We start from the raw sequence: 16,108 nt of genomic DNA, 5'->3' as shown, positions 1-16,108 counted from the left end.
TGGTGTCTTGTACCTTAATCTTAAGCATGAAGATCTGCGGGTCTCCACAGTCGTCGTCACAACGGGCTGAGGATCTTCGGCATTGTACCGATGTTGTGCCGATTGAAGGTTCAACTGTCCTGGTTGTGCAATTATACCCCTAACAAGCTGTCGTAACTGCACGTTGAGTATCCCGGATTCGTTGTGTGGATCGTATATACTATAGCATATGCCTACCCGTCTTGCCGTGGAATATGCACTTCGATCCACCCTCGGGGTGTTTTCCACCGAGGGATCATTAGTATTCATCAGACTTGACAAGGATATGGCGCTAATTCAAGAATAGCCTCGCTTTATGCAGAAACGATGCCGGTCGGTGTGAGTGGAAACCGGCCTTGGACGGCAAGCCGGTGGCTCCAAGAACATATCAGATTAAAACCATGATAACAGCATCATTTCTGCTCGGAAAATCCGAGATCTGGCGAACCACGATAGGCCGAAACACAAGACAAGAGCAGAGTCCACTGTGACAAGAAATGGAGACGCCGGCTGTTGCAGCTTCCGACAAAGTGGACCTGGAATGCAGCAACTATTAAAACAACTGATTGTGCCTGTGAAGATGAGATTCAGAGTGCCATCGCGAAAATGAATTTCCTCTTCCTGTCTCTGCTTCCTCTGGCAGCTGCCCAGGCTCTGTCGGACCTGTACGTCGACAGCGCGCCCTCCTCGCCCAGACCGTATATCCTCCCCCACTACGCGAACTCGCACGCCGTGACAATTGGGAACCAGCTATATCGCTTTGCTGTGACAGGCCCCTCGTCGGATTATGCATTCACGCTCATGAGCACAAACGCCCCGGCCAGCGGCTCCCTCGGCGTACTGCCCCATATCCACCAGGCGCACTACGAGAACTTCTTCAACTTCAAGGGCCGTTTCCAGCTATGGGCTCAGCATGGGGACGGCGAGCAGCAGGCTAGACTGTTGACGCAGGGCGACTACGGGTCTGTACCGCGGAACACAACGCATACGTTCCAGATCCTGGACCCGGATACAGAGATGGTGGGAGTGATTTCCCCCGGCGGATTCGAGTAAGCACCAGCATCAACACGGAAAGCATCAAGTTTAGTAGTTAATAACTTACCAGGGACCTGTTCTATTTCCTCGGAACGAACCACTCCTCTAAAACCAACACGCCCTACGTCCCACAGTCAGGCGAGGGCTCTTCATCCAGCCCCGACTCCGAGATCATATCCAGCCTCCAGCGCTTCGACGTCCACGCACAACTCGACTTCGAGCCCCGGCGAGATCTCGCTAATGGTTCGGCACCTTCTACCGAAAACTGGCACTCGATAGACACCACGGTATCCACGCCCCTCGGAGCCGCAGGGAAACCCTACTTCGTCGCAAACAACTACGGCCCCAAGTACCTGAACAGCGAGCACGGCGCCTACCAGATCGTGCAGCCACTGGTTACAAACACCCAGTCCCAGGATACGAATTTCACGCTCTCGACTATCATCATGAGTCGGCAGAATGGCACAGCTGCAGGTGTTCCGGCATGGAGTGGTCCGGGTGCGTCGGCGTTCGAGGTTCTTGAGGGTTCCATACTCGTGAAGATTGGAGGGTATCCGGTTGCGAGACTGGAGATGGGCGATGTTGCGTTTATCCCGCGGGGAGTTAAATATCAGTATTGGACTCAAGGATCGTATGCGAAGGTGCTGTATGTGAGCAGTGGGACGGAGGGTGTTGATACGCGGCTGATTGCTGGTGGGAGGGACTGGGGATATCCGACATTTCCGACGAATTGATGAGTATGCCTGTTGACTTTGGAAGGATGAATAGTCTCCAATACTCAGTGTCTATACGGAGTTCGAACCCTACGTCGCGCCTGGGTACGCGTAGTGACATGTCATGAAGATAGATGGCCTGAAAAACTGCAATTATTGTCTGCATTCGCCTTCCGGTATATTAGATACTACTAGATCTAATCAGCATTGCATCCAGAACGGCAAATGCAAATATACTAATCAGGCTCCATCCAATCAACACAAACAGGGTAGTGTCTCCCTGACAGACCGGCTCAGTCCGTTCGCTTTTTAACGGCACCCGCCATCGCAGTTGCATCCAAAGACGTTGCACTCTGTCCAGAAAGTAGATTAGATCATGAATGAATTCATCAGCTGCGAAGACCACTTACGTCCATACCCACAGTAAGGAGTCGCCGGTGTGCCATCGTTGCAAGTCTGTAGGAGTCGTGAGAAAATGTCCCTGCTTTGGCCATGAGGCCAGTGGGTAACCTACATCGCAGATATAACCACCCAAGCCAGCATATGTGCAACCCTTCGTCGGCTTACAGCACACTTGTACTTCGGCTTCAGTCTCTTCCGCGGCCAGACCGATGCCACTGAACATGAGTAGGCCGATGATGGAGTAACGGAGCTTCATATTGGCAGATTGTGGTCAGGTGAGTACTTGGAAGGATTTAAAGATAGATGGATTGTTGATGGGAAGAAGGCTGGCCAAGTTGGTCGCTGGGGGATATTTATATGGTATACTGCGTCGTGAATTTAGATTGCTGATCTAGTACTCCCTTAGACTGGTTCCAGCGTTGCAACATGACTGAGGAAGAATATACTACAGCATTCAGATGTATTGATCGACGAACTGAGGGGACCGTAACCCTTTCCTGCTATCCAACTATGCTCGTGTAACATGCCACGCAGAGATAGCACATACTTCGGCGGGGCAGTATAGCTCCACGTAGGATAATCCACACTTTGCGCCGCAGTAAGGGATGCTGAAAGAAGGCATCCAGCACATTATCACAGGTCCTCGCATTCCCGGTGTGGTGGAGATATATGCATATTCTATGCCAGGAGGCACGGGGCGATCTGGTATCTAGTTTGTACTATCTCGGAAAGCTCTTTTTTGGTATATCGGTTCCTCTCCCTGGGAATGCCCTGATCCCATTATATCCGTAAACAGAACCTGACTGGCGACGTTGCATTCGCCCCGCCAGCAATAATCTTGGAGCTACATCCACATTACCAGTGGACGGCACGGAGAAAGTGGGAGCGACAACATCAAAGCTATAGACTGTAGTTTCTGACCAAGACTTTTGAGTGCCCATTTCCACAGGGAGATGGAAAACGCCAGGAAACAAAACCGCTGCTACATGAGAATCCATGATGGGAGAATACTTCATTCCAGAGAGAATGGCGCTGCGAGGACGCAGCGTTGTACTTGGTGTTCATCCCCACTCAATAAATAGGGGAGAAATGCGGATTTCCAAGTATTTTCCTCCTGAGCCCTGGCAGTGTTCCAACCATCCATGACGTTCTGGCGGGTTTCGGCTCTGATCAGCGCGCGCTTTGCCACTGTCTGAGTGTGCCGGTGGCTCAGCTGAAGAATCAAATCCATCGGTGCAACCTGGTCCGGAGAAAGGGGACAGTGCTTCTGGCTGCCTCCGGATGCAGTAAATTGCCGTGGTTGCTACTGTTCAAAGCACAGGAATGAGATGTAAACACCGCGTACCAACTGGCCACAGCTCGATAGGGGTTGTGAAAAATGAGAGTACCATGGGTTAGAACACAGCATGACAAGACGCATGACGTAGTATTCGCGGTCAAATTTCTATATTGCTTGGTTTTCGGGTTCGCCTGTGTGCTATCCTTCGCATTATTGGCCTTGTTTTGCCGTAGTTTGCGTTCAAGTCCCAAGCATAGTACCAGGACGGAACTGAAACCAGGGAGAATTGGCCTGGCGAGGCGGAGGTGGATGGGTTGTGTATAACACAGATGCAGGGGCTGTGATAGTGGTAGATGGATAGCCTCATTCAAAGACTCAGCGCACCCGGCATCCAGCTAATAATTCCTCGAATACCATCAATTTTGACAAACTTCGTCCAGTTGGTTTGGGAGGACGTGATGAATCGAAGTAGGGTTGCTGTAGGCAGGGGACACCACAAACAATGAGTGGAGGATCGGTGGCCACGAAGCACAACGCCCAAGCAATAAGATCAATCGACACATGGAAAGCATTAGCTCCGTCCGGCTAGACCGGGATTGTATCCCTGGTCATGTAGAACCGCGCCCCGGGATAGCCGTAGGGATGCCCAACACTGCTTGCAGTAGCCAGATCCCCAGCAAGGGTATGGAGTCATATCTGCCCAGAAGTGACACAACATAACCCTGGAAACTATTACTGTATCAAGAGCAGTCCAGTCCCTCGCATCGATATCTCCAAAGGACCGCAATCAAACTGAACCCATGGACGGGCCCCACTTCGTTACCGAGATATTGCTGTCGAGAGGGGAGGGAAGCCGCCCTGCTCCTGAGGTTAAAACTGAGGCCTTAACAAGCTTGGACCTTGCGGCGGCAAGGACGGCGCGATTCTGTCGGAAAGTGGAGTTATTGCCCAGTGGTATCTCAGCAAGGGTGGGCAGTGGAGCACCGTACGCCCTCAGCCCAGTGACGCACTTTGCTAGCACGATACGCGAAAAGGGCCATCGAGCAATGTAGGATATGACCGGGAACAAATGCAACCATGGGCTTCATGGTCACATTGGCACCAGAGCGGTGTCAATTCGTGTAGACTTCCGGCACCATAGGCATGGTGAAGGATCGACACCAGAGCCCCCTGAACATCGTCATTTTCTTCCATTCCTGCCGGGGAGGGTGCTGTATGGCTTTTAAGGCCGAGTAGACAAACGCACTGTTATTGAATGAGAGGAACAGTGATGAACCGAGGGAACCATGAACTGAACGACCTGCGACACTGGCACCATCGTCCTCAATCGCATCCATATCGCAGGGCCAGGGAGTACATTCGTACTGGAACCAGTGTCACTAACACGGGCTCTGATGTCGCCAAAGGGTTCATCACAACTGTGCCCTGGATTGTTGTACACTCCAAGCAAGCCCCAGGCACCGATTTTGCATAGGGTCTTCTCCGTTCCGGCTCTTGCAATAAATGACGTTGTGATGCGTGCAGCGTGTGAATGCACGACTATGAGGTTCACCTAACAACAATAATAAAAATAATAATACTAGATAAACGGTTACCATAGTATGGAGTACCATATAGGATCATGGAAGCCAATTTCCATTGTGAATGGGCACAGTATAGCCGAGACTTGTAGGAGTCGTGAGGAAGGCTTGTGTGGCGGAATATAGAAAAGGGTTCACGGTTGTGAGGATTTGGCACCGAGTACTAAAGGATGCAAGGCAGTGTCTCGCTTGGAAGGGCGATGGACAGCTGTCTCACATATCACTGATAGTAGGCGAGTTGTAGATTCGCGGGGCCTCGAGTGGGAGAGATGGAGAGGCGGGAGAAATGTCTGGTTGTTGCATCATCAACAACCTTAAGTCCTCGCAACACGCCCCTTTTTTCTGAATTCCATCCGCCAATTCAACACAATAACTCTGCAGTGGCTGCAACTCCGCCAGACGCGCTATCTCCGGCCGACAGAAGTCTGTACCAGGTGAAAGAACCCGTAATCAATGTCAGGGAAAAAACAGGGTTGCACCCATGGCTTTTGATAATGGGCCTATCAGACGGCAAGAGCTATGCCCAGAAGCGGCTACATTGATAGTTGGGTCATGGTAAGTGCGACGAGATCATGGCCCGTGTCATTTGGAGACGGCACATGATATTGACGTGCATGCAGAAACCCTAAGGCGAACGCAATAAGCGCAGGGGGTTGGTTACGAAGGTTGTTCGTCGGAGTCAGAGCATTGTAGATGAAGAGGATTTCTGAAAAGACCTGGCATTGCCCTGGTTGCTTCAGCTTCAAATAGACCGTTGACGAGTCAGTAAGGGACTGTGTATCCAAGAAGTGGTATACAAACTGTGACCAGTTCTAGTGGGGAATGTTGCCTTTCTATCGTTCAATCCAGTGCTGCGTCTTGCCCTATAATACGGCGAATGCTGGGACGGGGGCATTAGGGCAATACCCAGGCTGGTATGCGTCCCTAGAGGCCAAATACAGGGACTGCGCCCACCCAGCGCCATACGCGCGCAGCTATCAGGATCGTACAAAGCGTCAGTCATTCAGCTTGTCAACCCGGAAGTAACCCTGTGCCGCAGGCTCCGGGCTCCATTTGTCATTCCAAGGGGGCATGCATGGTTGGGACGATGTCGAACCTTATTGTGTGTCCAGGTGGTATAGATTCCTCTATTTATGCTTGGGTGCCCTCACCGGGCATTGAGGACCAGAACAATATGGCCTCTCGCATGGTCTGTCTCGATATTGGGAAAGTGTATTAGACCTTTCTGAATCGAGTCCTGTATCCAGTGTTGGCAAACGTCGATATGCTTGGTGCGAGCATGGAATTGCGTGTTGTCACTTAGCTTTAAAGCTGGCTGATTGTCTGAGTGTATCTCCATTGGGCTTACACTCAGAGCTGTAGCTGTTCAAGTAAATAAATGATCCATAAAGCTTCTTTTCTGGCTTCAACAATTGCGTTGTATTCAGCCTCGGTTTTCGAAAGAGTAATGGTCCATTGGCGATTAGAACACCAAGAAATGGGGCCAATGGTGTTGCAGTACAGTTGTTCAACTTGAGATACTATGTTCATATTCAGAAGCCAGCCGGAGTTCCTTCGGTTGGTGATATTTCCGACCCCTTTTTACCAGATAAGCAAGATGTAGATCGTCATTTTCTGCGCTCAACGTAGGCTAAAGCGCTTATTGTAGTGGGTGTGCGATGCACTCGGAGAATTCAAATATGGGGTTCAACAGGAATCACCGGGAAATGATGGGGTTGGCAAACCTGATACACAGCTTCTGAATGGTATCTTGACAGGTAGACCATGTTGTTAAGAGGGGAACCCTGAAGCCGGTAAACATGCTCCAGCATGACTTCGTGTCTGCGCTGATATCCAGACAATCCGTACCATAGTGGCTTGAAACCGGTGTGATACGCCAACTCCCAAAGCCAGGGAGGACAGACAACCAAGTAGTGATCCACAATGTTTTGCATAATGGATAAAGAAGTAAGAAGCGATACATGGCAAGTCTCAAGTCCAACTCACTTCCCTCATGCAGGCATCCTGCGGGAATGAGATATAATATGATAACGGTAGACCGTGTTTATCAAAGCAAGAGACCAGCAGCGTGACTCATCGCCACCTGAGATGGGACAGGCCATGCCATCAGGGTGGCATAGGTGGAATGCTCTTCTTGCGGGAAGTAAGATACTGCGCATTCGCTAGATTTATGGGCTTCGACATCTGCTAGTAACGCTTGGTTGTGGAAGACAGGTAGATGGTGCTGGTGATGAGTTTTGTGTTGCATATTGGAGATTATTTCTGCCTTTGACGGCAGGTTGGTATCTGGCAGTGCTGGCTTGATCCGACTGGTCTCCGCGTCTTTGACGTGAGAATAGCCACAGAGGTCGCTGGCGTGGCTTTAGTCGATATCGTGTTTTGATAATATCAGTAAGACGAAGACGGGCAGCCCTATGAGCAGGTTCTCGGCTCTACGGCGAGAAATAATAGTAGTGACTGTAGGGGAATAATGGGTTGTTTGTTGTGCTTGGCCTAGTTCCTGCTCCAGATGACGCCATATCCCTGCACAATGAGCCACTGGGAACGAATGTATACTATTCCCGGCAAGTGGCATATCTGGCGCTGCCTTGTCCAGGAGCGAAGTGATGAAATCGGCAAAGCTTGATAACAACACAAAGGAACGGACCGGAATGGAGTAGGGGCAGTTGCCCATTGTGACATGCGTTTCCTTTGGCAAGCCACGACTGTGGTCGGCGACGTCCGTAACCGGGACAAAGACCATCAGTGCCCTACGTGCAGGTCACCCTGTGTTGGGGGCGCGGCTGGTAAGCCGATCAAGAGCAGGCTATTCGCAGTCGTAGATAATATGGGAGAGCGGCCGACGTGCGGCGAAACTCGCTGGAGTTCTAATCTGAAGGAGAATGGGCCTGTTGGCAACATATTGTGGGTGGCCAGCGGAGAGAATATCTGCAGACGGCATATTGAATCATTCTCACAGCATAAATAGCGTACGGGCATCGCCAGTAAGGCAAGGGACAGCACCAGGCTCCTGCTTCAGGTCTAGCAGCTTGTCCTGCTGTTTGGGTATCGCCACGTCATCAATGGTCAGGGGCGTAAATGACACAGCAGCCGCAGAGCACTGTTCCATAACGATGGTGTGACGGCGACGTTACTGAGTCCAGCCCAGAGCAAGGGCGGGCTGGTTTGACGACCCGTCGCAGTTTTCCCCAAGGGATATGTCTGCCTTGTGTCATGTTCCTAGCAGAAAACGAGGGATTGTCGGCTTCTTGGATTATCTCCGCAGCCCACGAATTGAATCAGTGGAATCATGGTGGTGTTAAACGCTGACAAGGTCCTGTATCGCCAGGAATATGCAATACAAGTGAAGTCAACAAGGCAGTGGCTCTCCCGATCCTGCGGGCGGCGCCGCAGACACAGACCGTATATTCAAACGGCGCAGTCCTTTTCAGCAGCATCCAGAAAGGCCTGGTTGTATTCAGAAAGCCATGGCAGTCCGGATGCGATGTCTGGGGTAATGTCCTGCTGAGTGCAGTGGTGCTTCCAGGGTTTCGTCGCTGCGTAGGACATAGCAACAAAGCTGGAAACTGGCCTAGGAGTTAATCGTTTCCCCAGGCCAGAAGATGTTTCTTCGCGTTCCTTTCCATTGCTCCTCCACCGTTAGGCCGGAGCCGAGAATCAGGGCTTTGCCATTGCATCAGCCCTGGAGGAGCCAATTGAATGGAATCGCATTTCCCCTCATATAACAAGAGGATGGTGGGGTTTGACCATCCCCAGAGTAGTTCTGAAATGGCAGAGCACATGCGATGGTGACCTGACCCCTAGGGCTCAAGCTTCAAGACAGGCAAGCGTGCCCCATGATGTGTCGTTGGCTGGACGAGATCCGTCCCCAGTGGCTCGAAAGCAACAAAGTTTTGGCGGCCCCGTTCCCCATGAGTTGAGACCGTGTGTCGCACGGCACAATTCGATATCATCCAACTCGGTCAGATGCGCGGGGATGAAATCCAGGTGGCGAGCAAGGGTCATCAGTGAAGTCAGCCTATCCTCAACCAGCCTGATGTGCACGGATCAATTTTGGGAACAGGCATGTATAGGTATTTGCAGGACGAGGAGAAATTCGTAAATGTCTTGATGTCGTCGATGAGTTTAGGCAACATACAGCGCAGGTAGGAGTGGGATGGTGTGGCAGAAACAGTGGTGGTCTTTTCCATCCCTAAATATTTCTGTTTCTTCGCAATTGGTGTGGCCCAGGTACGTCAGCTCAAACAGCGGATTCTGCAGTGCAATATAGCTATGCAGCGGTACATGCAAATCCAAGCAGTCTGGGAAACAGGACATGAAGGCTTGGGTGGATGGTCATGGCGTCCACAGTTACATTGCAGGAGTATATGGTGATAAAGGCGATAAAGTTACACCAGAAGCGTGTGTTACTGAGGGGTGTTCTGGGAAAAGTTCCAGAAGGCCCCAGCACTGGCCCAGTAGGGGTCCGCGGATCGGACGCCCATTGCTGGTTGCTTTCCCTTATATTATTGGCTTTTATTCAGCGCCTCGGTCAAGAGTAAGCCAAAACCACAGGAAATAGATAAAGATACACCGCCGTACATACCAGGATCAGAAGGACCAGGCCATCGAGTATATCATCAGGGTTACGAAGTAACAATTCCCAGGGTCCGCGCGAAGATGAGAAGACCCACTAATGTCGACATAGAGACGCCCGACAATCCAGGGCGACGAGGTTTGTTTCGATGCACAGGCTTGCGTAGGTGTAGGTTGAGGTTTGCCATCTGTGCAGGCTGCATTCCATCTCTTCCATTGTGCGGGATGGCGCATGTTTGATGGAGAGACCGCTGTTGGGCCATGACGCCACCCTTGAGAAATCTATCGCACGATGTGTCGGTGGACAGCTTATCGGGGCTGGAAATGCATTGCACCATAGACCTGCTATTAGTGATCAGATTTCAGTTCGATGATATGAGTTTGGGGCCGTCGACGTACTTCAAGTTGACAGGGGAGGTCCAAGGATGGGTTATGGCGAATACCCTGTTTTTGATAGCGATATTCTTGTTAAACTGACTTTCATGTCAGTCCCGTCCCAGGTCCAGATATGCAATGTACTCACTGTCCTGTCGCAGCTTGACCTTCAGCAGACCGGTCTTGTATCGGTGGCTTGCCTGCCATAGCCCGACGATGAGGGCTCGTGGAAAAGGGATGGCTGGAGGAACGGTCAAAGCATTCAGCATATCCTAAGCCGAAGGTGTATGAGTTGCAACAGCCCTGCGCCATTGCCATGGCCGGGTCGGTGTCGTTGGTGATGATTCAGATGGTCAGTGATGATAGACGGTTGATAGCTTCTTGATTTGGGTGCCCTTAGCAGTGGGTCGATTTTTCCGTGGTGGACGCGGCCTATTGTGATATCGATGCACGAATCAGTCATAAACCAAGGAAAAAATCAGGGGAAGAAGGAAGTGGATGTAATCTGACATATCTGGTATCTCACTTGCGACAGCTACAGAGGATAAATTCCTGGGGAGAGCGTTTCTTCCATTTCTCCTTGTTTGTGCAATATGTAAAGATACAAGAGTCATCTTTCAGCGGTATTGTTGACAATAGTGTTTCTTCAGATATTTCATGCGCTCTATCTGATCAGATCACTGTTCCTGCGAGAGTGGCATATCGGCGGTTGCTTTCGGTGGGATCACACTCGGGGGCAGCGGCTGTTATGCTTCTGGGTGTCTATAGCAGGGCGAGTAAATTCAACGTCAGCAATTGCCCGTCACGGGATGAATGGAGAGGATACACTTACCAGGAGTTCTTCCATCGTGAGAAGCCACCGATCCGGCCGTACAGGACTTCAACAGCGTGAAGAGTTGGTGTTGGGATGAGGGTGACTGGATTGCCAGAACGGATTCCACGGTGGACTGTTGCAATTCGTATGATATACTGGTATATATGAGAAGGTAGAGGTAGGACGAATCAATATATAATATATAGAGAATATGAAGAGGAAGAAGAGAATACAGAAGCAAAGCTGAGATCCTGGAGATAATCCAGCGTCTTTATGCCCTGACCACCAGCACAGAAATCAAAGCATTGAGGAAGTGAGATGTCGCTCAGCAAACGGAATGAGAGCGTCCAGCACCTTGCCGATGGTCTGGACACAGCCGAAAGCCTCTCGGATGGATGAGGCTGGATGTATCGACTTGTGCAACGTTGATGAAGATCATCCGAAGGCTGGACACGGACTGCTGCTGATAAAATGTCTTCCACCAGACCATCCCACCCCGATGGCATTCCCACGATGCAATATCTACGGAGGACGATGGTAATCGGATGATGCCATCCCGGATAATGGCAAGATGATCAGGTGTTTCTACACGTATCCCATTCCATTGTTTAAGAGCTGAGGCCCTTTGGAAGCTGCGGTGGATGGACACAAACAAGACCACAGGGCTATATTCATTGGCAGTGTGGGAGAGAGAGATCCATGTCCATGCAAACGCGATCTGACAGGGATACCACTTCAAGCAAAGGATTTCCTCCATTCACGCCCCTTCGGTTCAGACCTTGCCCGAAAGCTGGCCTGGTCTTAAAAATGTTGTCACTATCATCTGGCAAGATCGCTGGCAGGTCACTTCGTGCGCAGAAACCGTGGCTTTTAGCATGAAACCAACAATTCTAGAACGCCAGTACGACTGTTAAAGACGGGCGACGGTGCCGCGTCATCGTCGGCATTCGTGATAAACCTCTGTTCATGTCCTCACGGATTGGGCATTGCATCTGTTTGCCGCGCTGCTGCACGTCAGACCAGGATGTTAACCCTCCATCCTGTATGCAAGCGGCGGATGGAAGCAGCGCCATTCTGGCGTCCCTCTACCCATTACCTCCGTTATGACGTGTCCATCCATTTCCGCATCACACTATTTTGTCCAGGAGAGGCGGTGCTGTACTGGAACGAGTTGGCGCAACGACTCTGCAGGCCAAATGATAGACGGCCCAACTAGATCTATCAAAACGCATCTGTCCCCGGTGGGTTCATGCACCCAAGCCCACTGTGACAGCAGTTTGCCCATGTCACCGTTTCTCGGCCAGTCGTGTTGAGATTACCATTATCCTGTTTGGCTTCTGTGATCTGATGCTAAATCTATCCAATGCTGGCTCCAGGCTGAGTGTCCTCTCTCCGTAGACACATCCGAAGGCAGATGCAGATCGAGCAGTTCGGCTTTGCGGGCTTTTCGCATCACGAATATCTCCAGTGCCCCATTACCCCTTCTATCGATACGGCAATAAATGAGTCTGCCGGTGCGTTTTAATTTGTGATCCTGGCTCAATGCTCCAAGGATGCTCAATTCAGGTAATCTACCTTTTCATTCGAAGCGCCAGGTAACGCTCACTTCCTTCCTACTCATTGGGTTTATGCTTTGACTCATCAGTCCATTCTCTGACTCGTTTATCTCTAAAGCTAAGCCTTTTCAACCCTCGCGATGGCCTGTCCTCCGCATATCCGCATTACAAAAGATGAACAAGAACAATCGCCATCAATGAATGACCACCCAATACTCCACTGCCTCGCACATTCCCAAGTTCCAATACCTCTATCCCAATAGTCGGAACACGTATGCAGGTTTGAAGAACTCCGCGAGCTGAACAGGACCAGGACCCCGACGGTGTTCACGGATCCATCAAAGGTCGATATTATCATTTCTTGCTTAGCCTCACCCGTCTTTCCGTTTCCTCTGCAGTCAATCGCCTCTTGCGAGGAATCACCTGTAGCGGGGCAGGTACTAGGGATGCGGTGTTTGGATCGTTCAATTGATTCTCTGTTAGTGCGAGGTTACGACTGGCAGACGCTTGAGAAGAAGGCCCTGAATTGAACGGTCCCTCGCCAGCAAAGAGAAAATCCAGGTCGTCAAAGGCGCTGTCCTGATGTAGTAAGGAAGGACCGCCTTGGTTGTTCCCGCCACTGCTAGGAAATCGATTGGCTGCTGCAGGGACGCCTCGACTGCTAGGTGCTGATGAAAAGGCGCCTGGGTGGTCATGTCTTGGTCGCGCAGGTCTATGGTCCATTCGAGCGGGTGCTGAAGAGCTAATGTTCCTATTGTCCGATTCAACATCAGGGAAAGAAGGATAGTGTCGTGGATTGAAGGGTCCAGCGGTATTCCGACAGAGAGTATCAACTGTCGGATTCGGGTCAGACACTGTAGTACGATGGATGCAGCTGAAGTCCCACTGAAACGGAACACCGCCCACGTCGAACGGTTGGATAGGGTCATAGACTCCACTTGCAGAGTCTGGGATACTTCTTGCCCGGTTGGATCTTGCATTCCCGGCTGTTGGCTGCTGATGCCCACCATCCTGACCACCACCGGCCTGGCGAATAATCTCATCAACATCGGCGTCAGCGTCAAAGACAAAATCAGCGTCATTCACAGCACCACGGCCATAGCGATGGGTATGCCGTTCAGCCAGACGACGCTGATCAGCCCATTGGGCACGTTCGCCAGCAAAGCGACGCTCCTGGGCCTCGTACTCTGCAATTGAAGCATCGAAATCACCGCCAGCCGCCCTCTCCATCGCGCTCATGTTTATCTCGGTTCCTCTTGGGACCTCTGTGGACTCTCTACTCTCTCGGGTGTCTTGGTGCTCTTCGTCCACGTCGTACTCTCCTTCCTCGTCGTACCACCCGTAGTCTTCGTAGACTACGTACTCTTCGTCGTCGGGGTGTTCGTCCTCTTCGTTGTTTGAGTGCTCTCTCTCGTAGGAGGGCCCCGAGTTATCTGATCCCTCTTGGTCGTTGGAGTTCTCGTCCTCTGAATCCCTCTCACGGTGAGAACCCTCTTCGCTGTCTGAGTCCTCGTCAGGGAATATGTCAACCCTCGACCCAAGTCGCCGCGCCGTTCGGAGAAACTCGCTGGCGAATCCAAGTCCAGGTGGTGCACGAAAACCGTGCGCTGAGAAGGGAGTGTCGTTGTGCGGATAATCCGACCTGGCGAAAGATGGGTTAGCTATCATATTCATTCAAGGATGTCCCTGGTGAATTACATATCCGTTGGTGAATAGATTGGGTGTGGTGGTGAAGGATGAGGTCAATAACGATGTGTATTAGCGAGAGAGGCAGAGTCAGTATGCTGGGCAGAAGGGATTGACAGTCAGAGGCATGATTAAATAGACACCTCTAACAAGTATTAGCTCTATGATTTGCATATAAAACCTGCATTCACTGTTCATGGTGTTAATATTGGCTAGTTAAGATGAGTGAGTTGGAAGGGATCAGGCTGGCCCATCTTGATATTCTACTTCACAGATTGTCTTGTATGCAACGTCATTGGAGCATGGGAGCTACAGTACTGTGAACAACTGAGAGATTGAAAGAGAGGTCTCCATTCCAAACGCCATTCAAAAAATGAGCCAAACGCTATTTGATAATGATGGCTTCTGAATGCAGATCAAACGCATCACTAAACGAATTACGATTGACAGTGTTCTAAATCTACAATCTAGAACACCACCGGGTTACAATCAACTTCCTATAGCCTGGTAGTAAAACACCGGCCTACCCCGTCACCCTCTCATCATCAGGCCATAGCCACAACCCTTCGACGGCGTTGTAAAACAGCGGCAAACTCACCCAAGCCTCGGTGAGATAAATGGGCGTCGTATTGACTCCATGGCCATGTTCTGCCATTCGTGCTTGCACATCAAGGACTTGACAAGTTGGGCATTTCTTCTGGTTCGATAGGCAAAAACGAGAAACTGCCGAAATCCAGCTATTTGGAAGTACTCCCCCAGGACACGTCGTTCTGTACGCATCCGGATGGCAAGGCTGCAGCTGCACGCAGGTATCACAGGGTTTGAAGCCATATTGACCTCGGGCAAATCCAATCGCAGCACCCGGCATTTTAAAAACGTGTGAGAGCGGTATTCCGTACAGCCAAATCTGAAGTAGCCCGACGGGGAGGGGGCCTATATGAATTCTCGCTGCTAGCCCAGCGAGGCCTTTGCAGGTGAGCATCAAAACGACCCGGTCCACAGAGTTGAGCATCCCGAGTATTAAGAGCTGTAACTTCTCTGGAAGGTTAAGCAAGGCTGAGCGTTGAGAAGAGCTGTTCAACTAATGGGTTGTCAGCCTTGCGACTCCAAACTACTCTGACAATTGACATACTCCCAGCCCAATGGGCAGTGATATAGGCCGGTGCGAAACATATCTCAACGGCTTAAACGGCCAATATTCCAAGGCTATCCCAGGAGTATTTTCAGCGTCGAAGGCGGCCAGAGAGCTACCCAAGCCAGCTGGAAATGCCTGATCGCGCAACACAGCAGGCCCTGCCGGAATTGAAGGGGCAGCACCCAAGCGAGCAGGAGATGTGTTCTCGGTCAGCTTAGCAGGCTCTGTCGGAAGTGAAGGGGTGGCGACAGTCGAGGACTCGCCTTTAGGAGGCGCAGGGGCGAGTGGGCGCAATACTTTTAGATACGATGGCGGGACGCCGCTCGCGTCGGTCTCTTTGAATCTTTTGTTACGACCTTCGTCTCCGTCATATTGGGGGCGACGTTTCGAGGGCGGGCCTGGTGTTGTCTCTGTTGTCTCTGTTGTCTCCGTCTCGTCGAATCCGTAGACATATTCATTTCGATACTGTTCGAAAGAAAGGGTCTGGAGTGAGGCCGATGGACGAGCAGGCAAGTTGTCCCCCAGTTCACCTTCCCCATCAGGCTCTAACCCCTGCTCAGCGGACTGACTCCCACCATCTTTCACTAAGTCCTGCGTCATGCCAGTACTTTCTTTTACCGCGACTGGACGTTTAGAGAGAAAGAAGGCTGACTGATTGGACGTTGTGGTAGGAAAGTAAATGCACTGGCGGCGTGGTGGTGAACATGAAGGAGCGATTCTGGTAAGAGCAGCCTCAAAGGTGGATACCATCTCAGGATGAAGGTACGATTGACATATTCAACTAGCACTTACCATGGCAGATTCAAATTCCAAAATAGAAAAGGTTGCTGCTTGCTAACACATTCCAAGTTGACCTGCATCTCAAGGCCAGTATTGGGAACTACAACTAAAAACGGAAAGAACTGACTCTGGCTCATTGAAGATGACTTCCCGTTACAGC

At 51.0% G+C, this 16,108-nt stretch overlaps 4 protein-coding genes across 4 annotated transcripts; 1 reads left to right on the top strand and 3 right to left on the bottom strand.

Annotated features, from left to right (window-relative positions):
* Positions 1-624: 624 nt before the first annotated feature.
* ASPVEDRAFT_141098 (cupin domain-containing protein) lies at positions 625-1,787 on the top strand (the record flags this gene model as incomplete). The annotated part of the gene is made up of 2 exons (XM_040807718.1): positions 625-1,067; positions 1,124-1,787. 2 exons carry the CDS (start codon positions 625-627, stop codon positions 1,785-1,787), a joined length of 1,107 nt encoding a protein of 368 aa, XP_040672967.1.
* Positions 1,788-2,075: 288 nt separating this feature from the next.
* ASPVEDRAFT_88458 (uncharacterized protein) lies at positions 2,076-2,424 on the bottom strand (the record flags this gene model as incomplete). Its single annotated transcript, XM_040818327.1, has 3 exons — positions 2,076-2,119; positions 2,177-2,222; positions 2,281-2,424. 3 exons carry the CDS (start codon positions 2,422-2,424, stop codon positions 2,076-2,078), a joined length of 234 nt encoding a protein of 77 aa, XP_040672966.1.
* Positions 2,425-9,652: 7,228 nt separating this feature from the next.
* Positions 9,653-10,295, bottom strand: ASPVEDRAFT_88457 (uncharacterized protein; the record flags this gene model as incomplete). Its single annotated transcript, XM_040818326.1, has 3 exons — positions 9,653-9,944; positions 10,002-10,079; positions 10,126-10,295. The coding sequence occupies 3 exons, from the start codon at positions 10,293-10,295 to the stop codon at positions 9,653-9,655; spliced, it is 540 nt and encodes a 179-aa protein (XP_040672965.1).
* A 2,406-nt stretch (positions 10,296-12,701) lies between these two features.
* On the bottom strand, positions 12,702-15,768 carry ASPVEDRAFT_88455 (F-box protein; the record flags this gene model as incomplete). Its single annotated transcript, XM_040818325.1, has 3 exons — positions 12,702-13,989; positions 14,561-15,114; positions 15,166-15,768. 3 exons carry the CDS (start codon positions 15,766-15,768, stop codon positions 12,702-12,704), a joined length of 2,445 nt encoding a protein of 814 aa, XP_040672964.1.
* Between the last annotated feature and the right edge of the window lie 340 nt (positions 15,769-16,108).

Source organism: Aspergillus versicolor, assembly GCF_001890125.1.
Source record: "Aspergillus versicolor CBS 583.65 unplaced genomic scaffold ASPVEscaffold_12, whole genome shotgun sequence".
NCBI lineage: Eukaryota > Fungi > Ascomycota > Eurotiomycetes > Eurotiales > Aspergillaceae > Aspergillus > Aspergillus versicolor.
The sequence above is the reverse complement of the archived record's forward strand: the minus strand, read 5'-3'. Positions and strand labels throughout refer to the sequence as shown.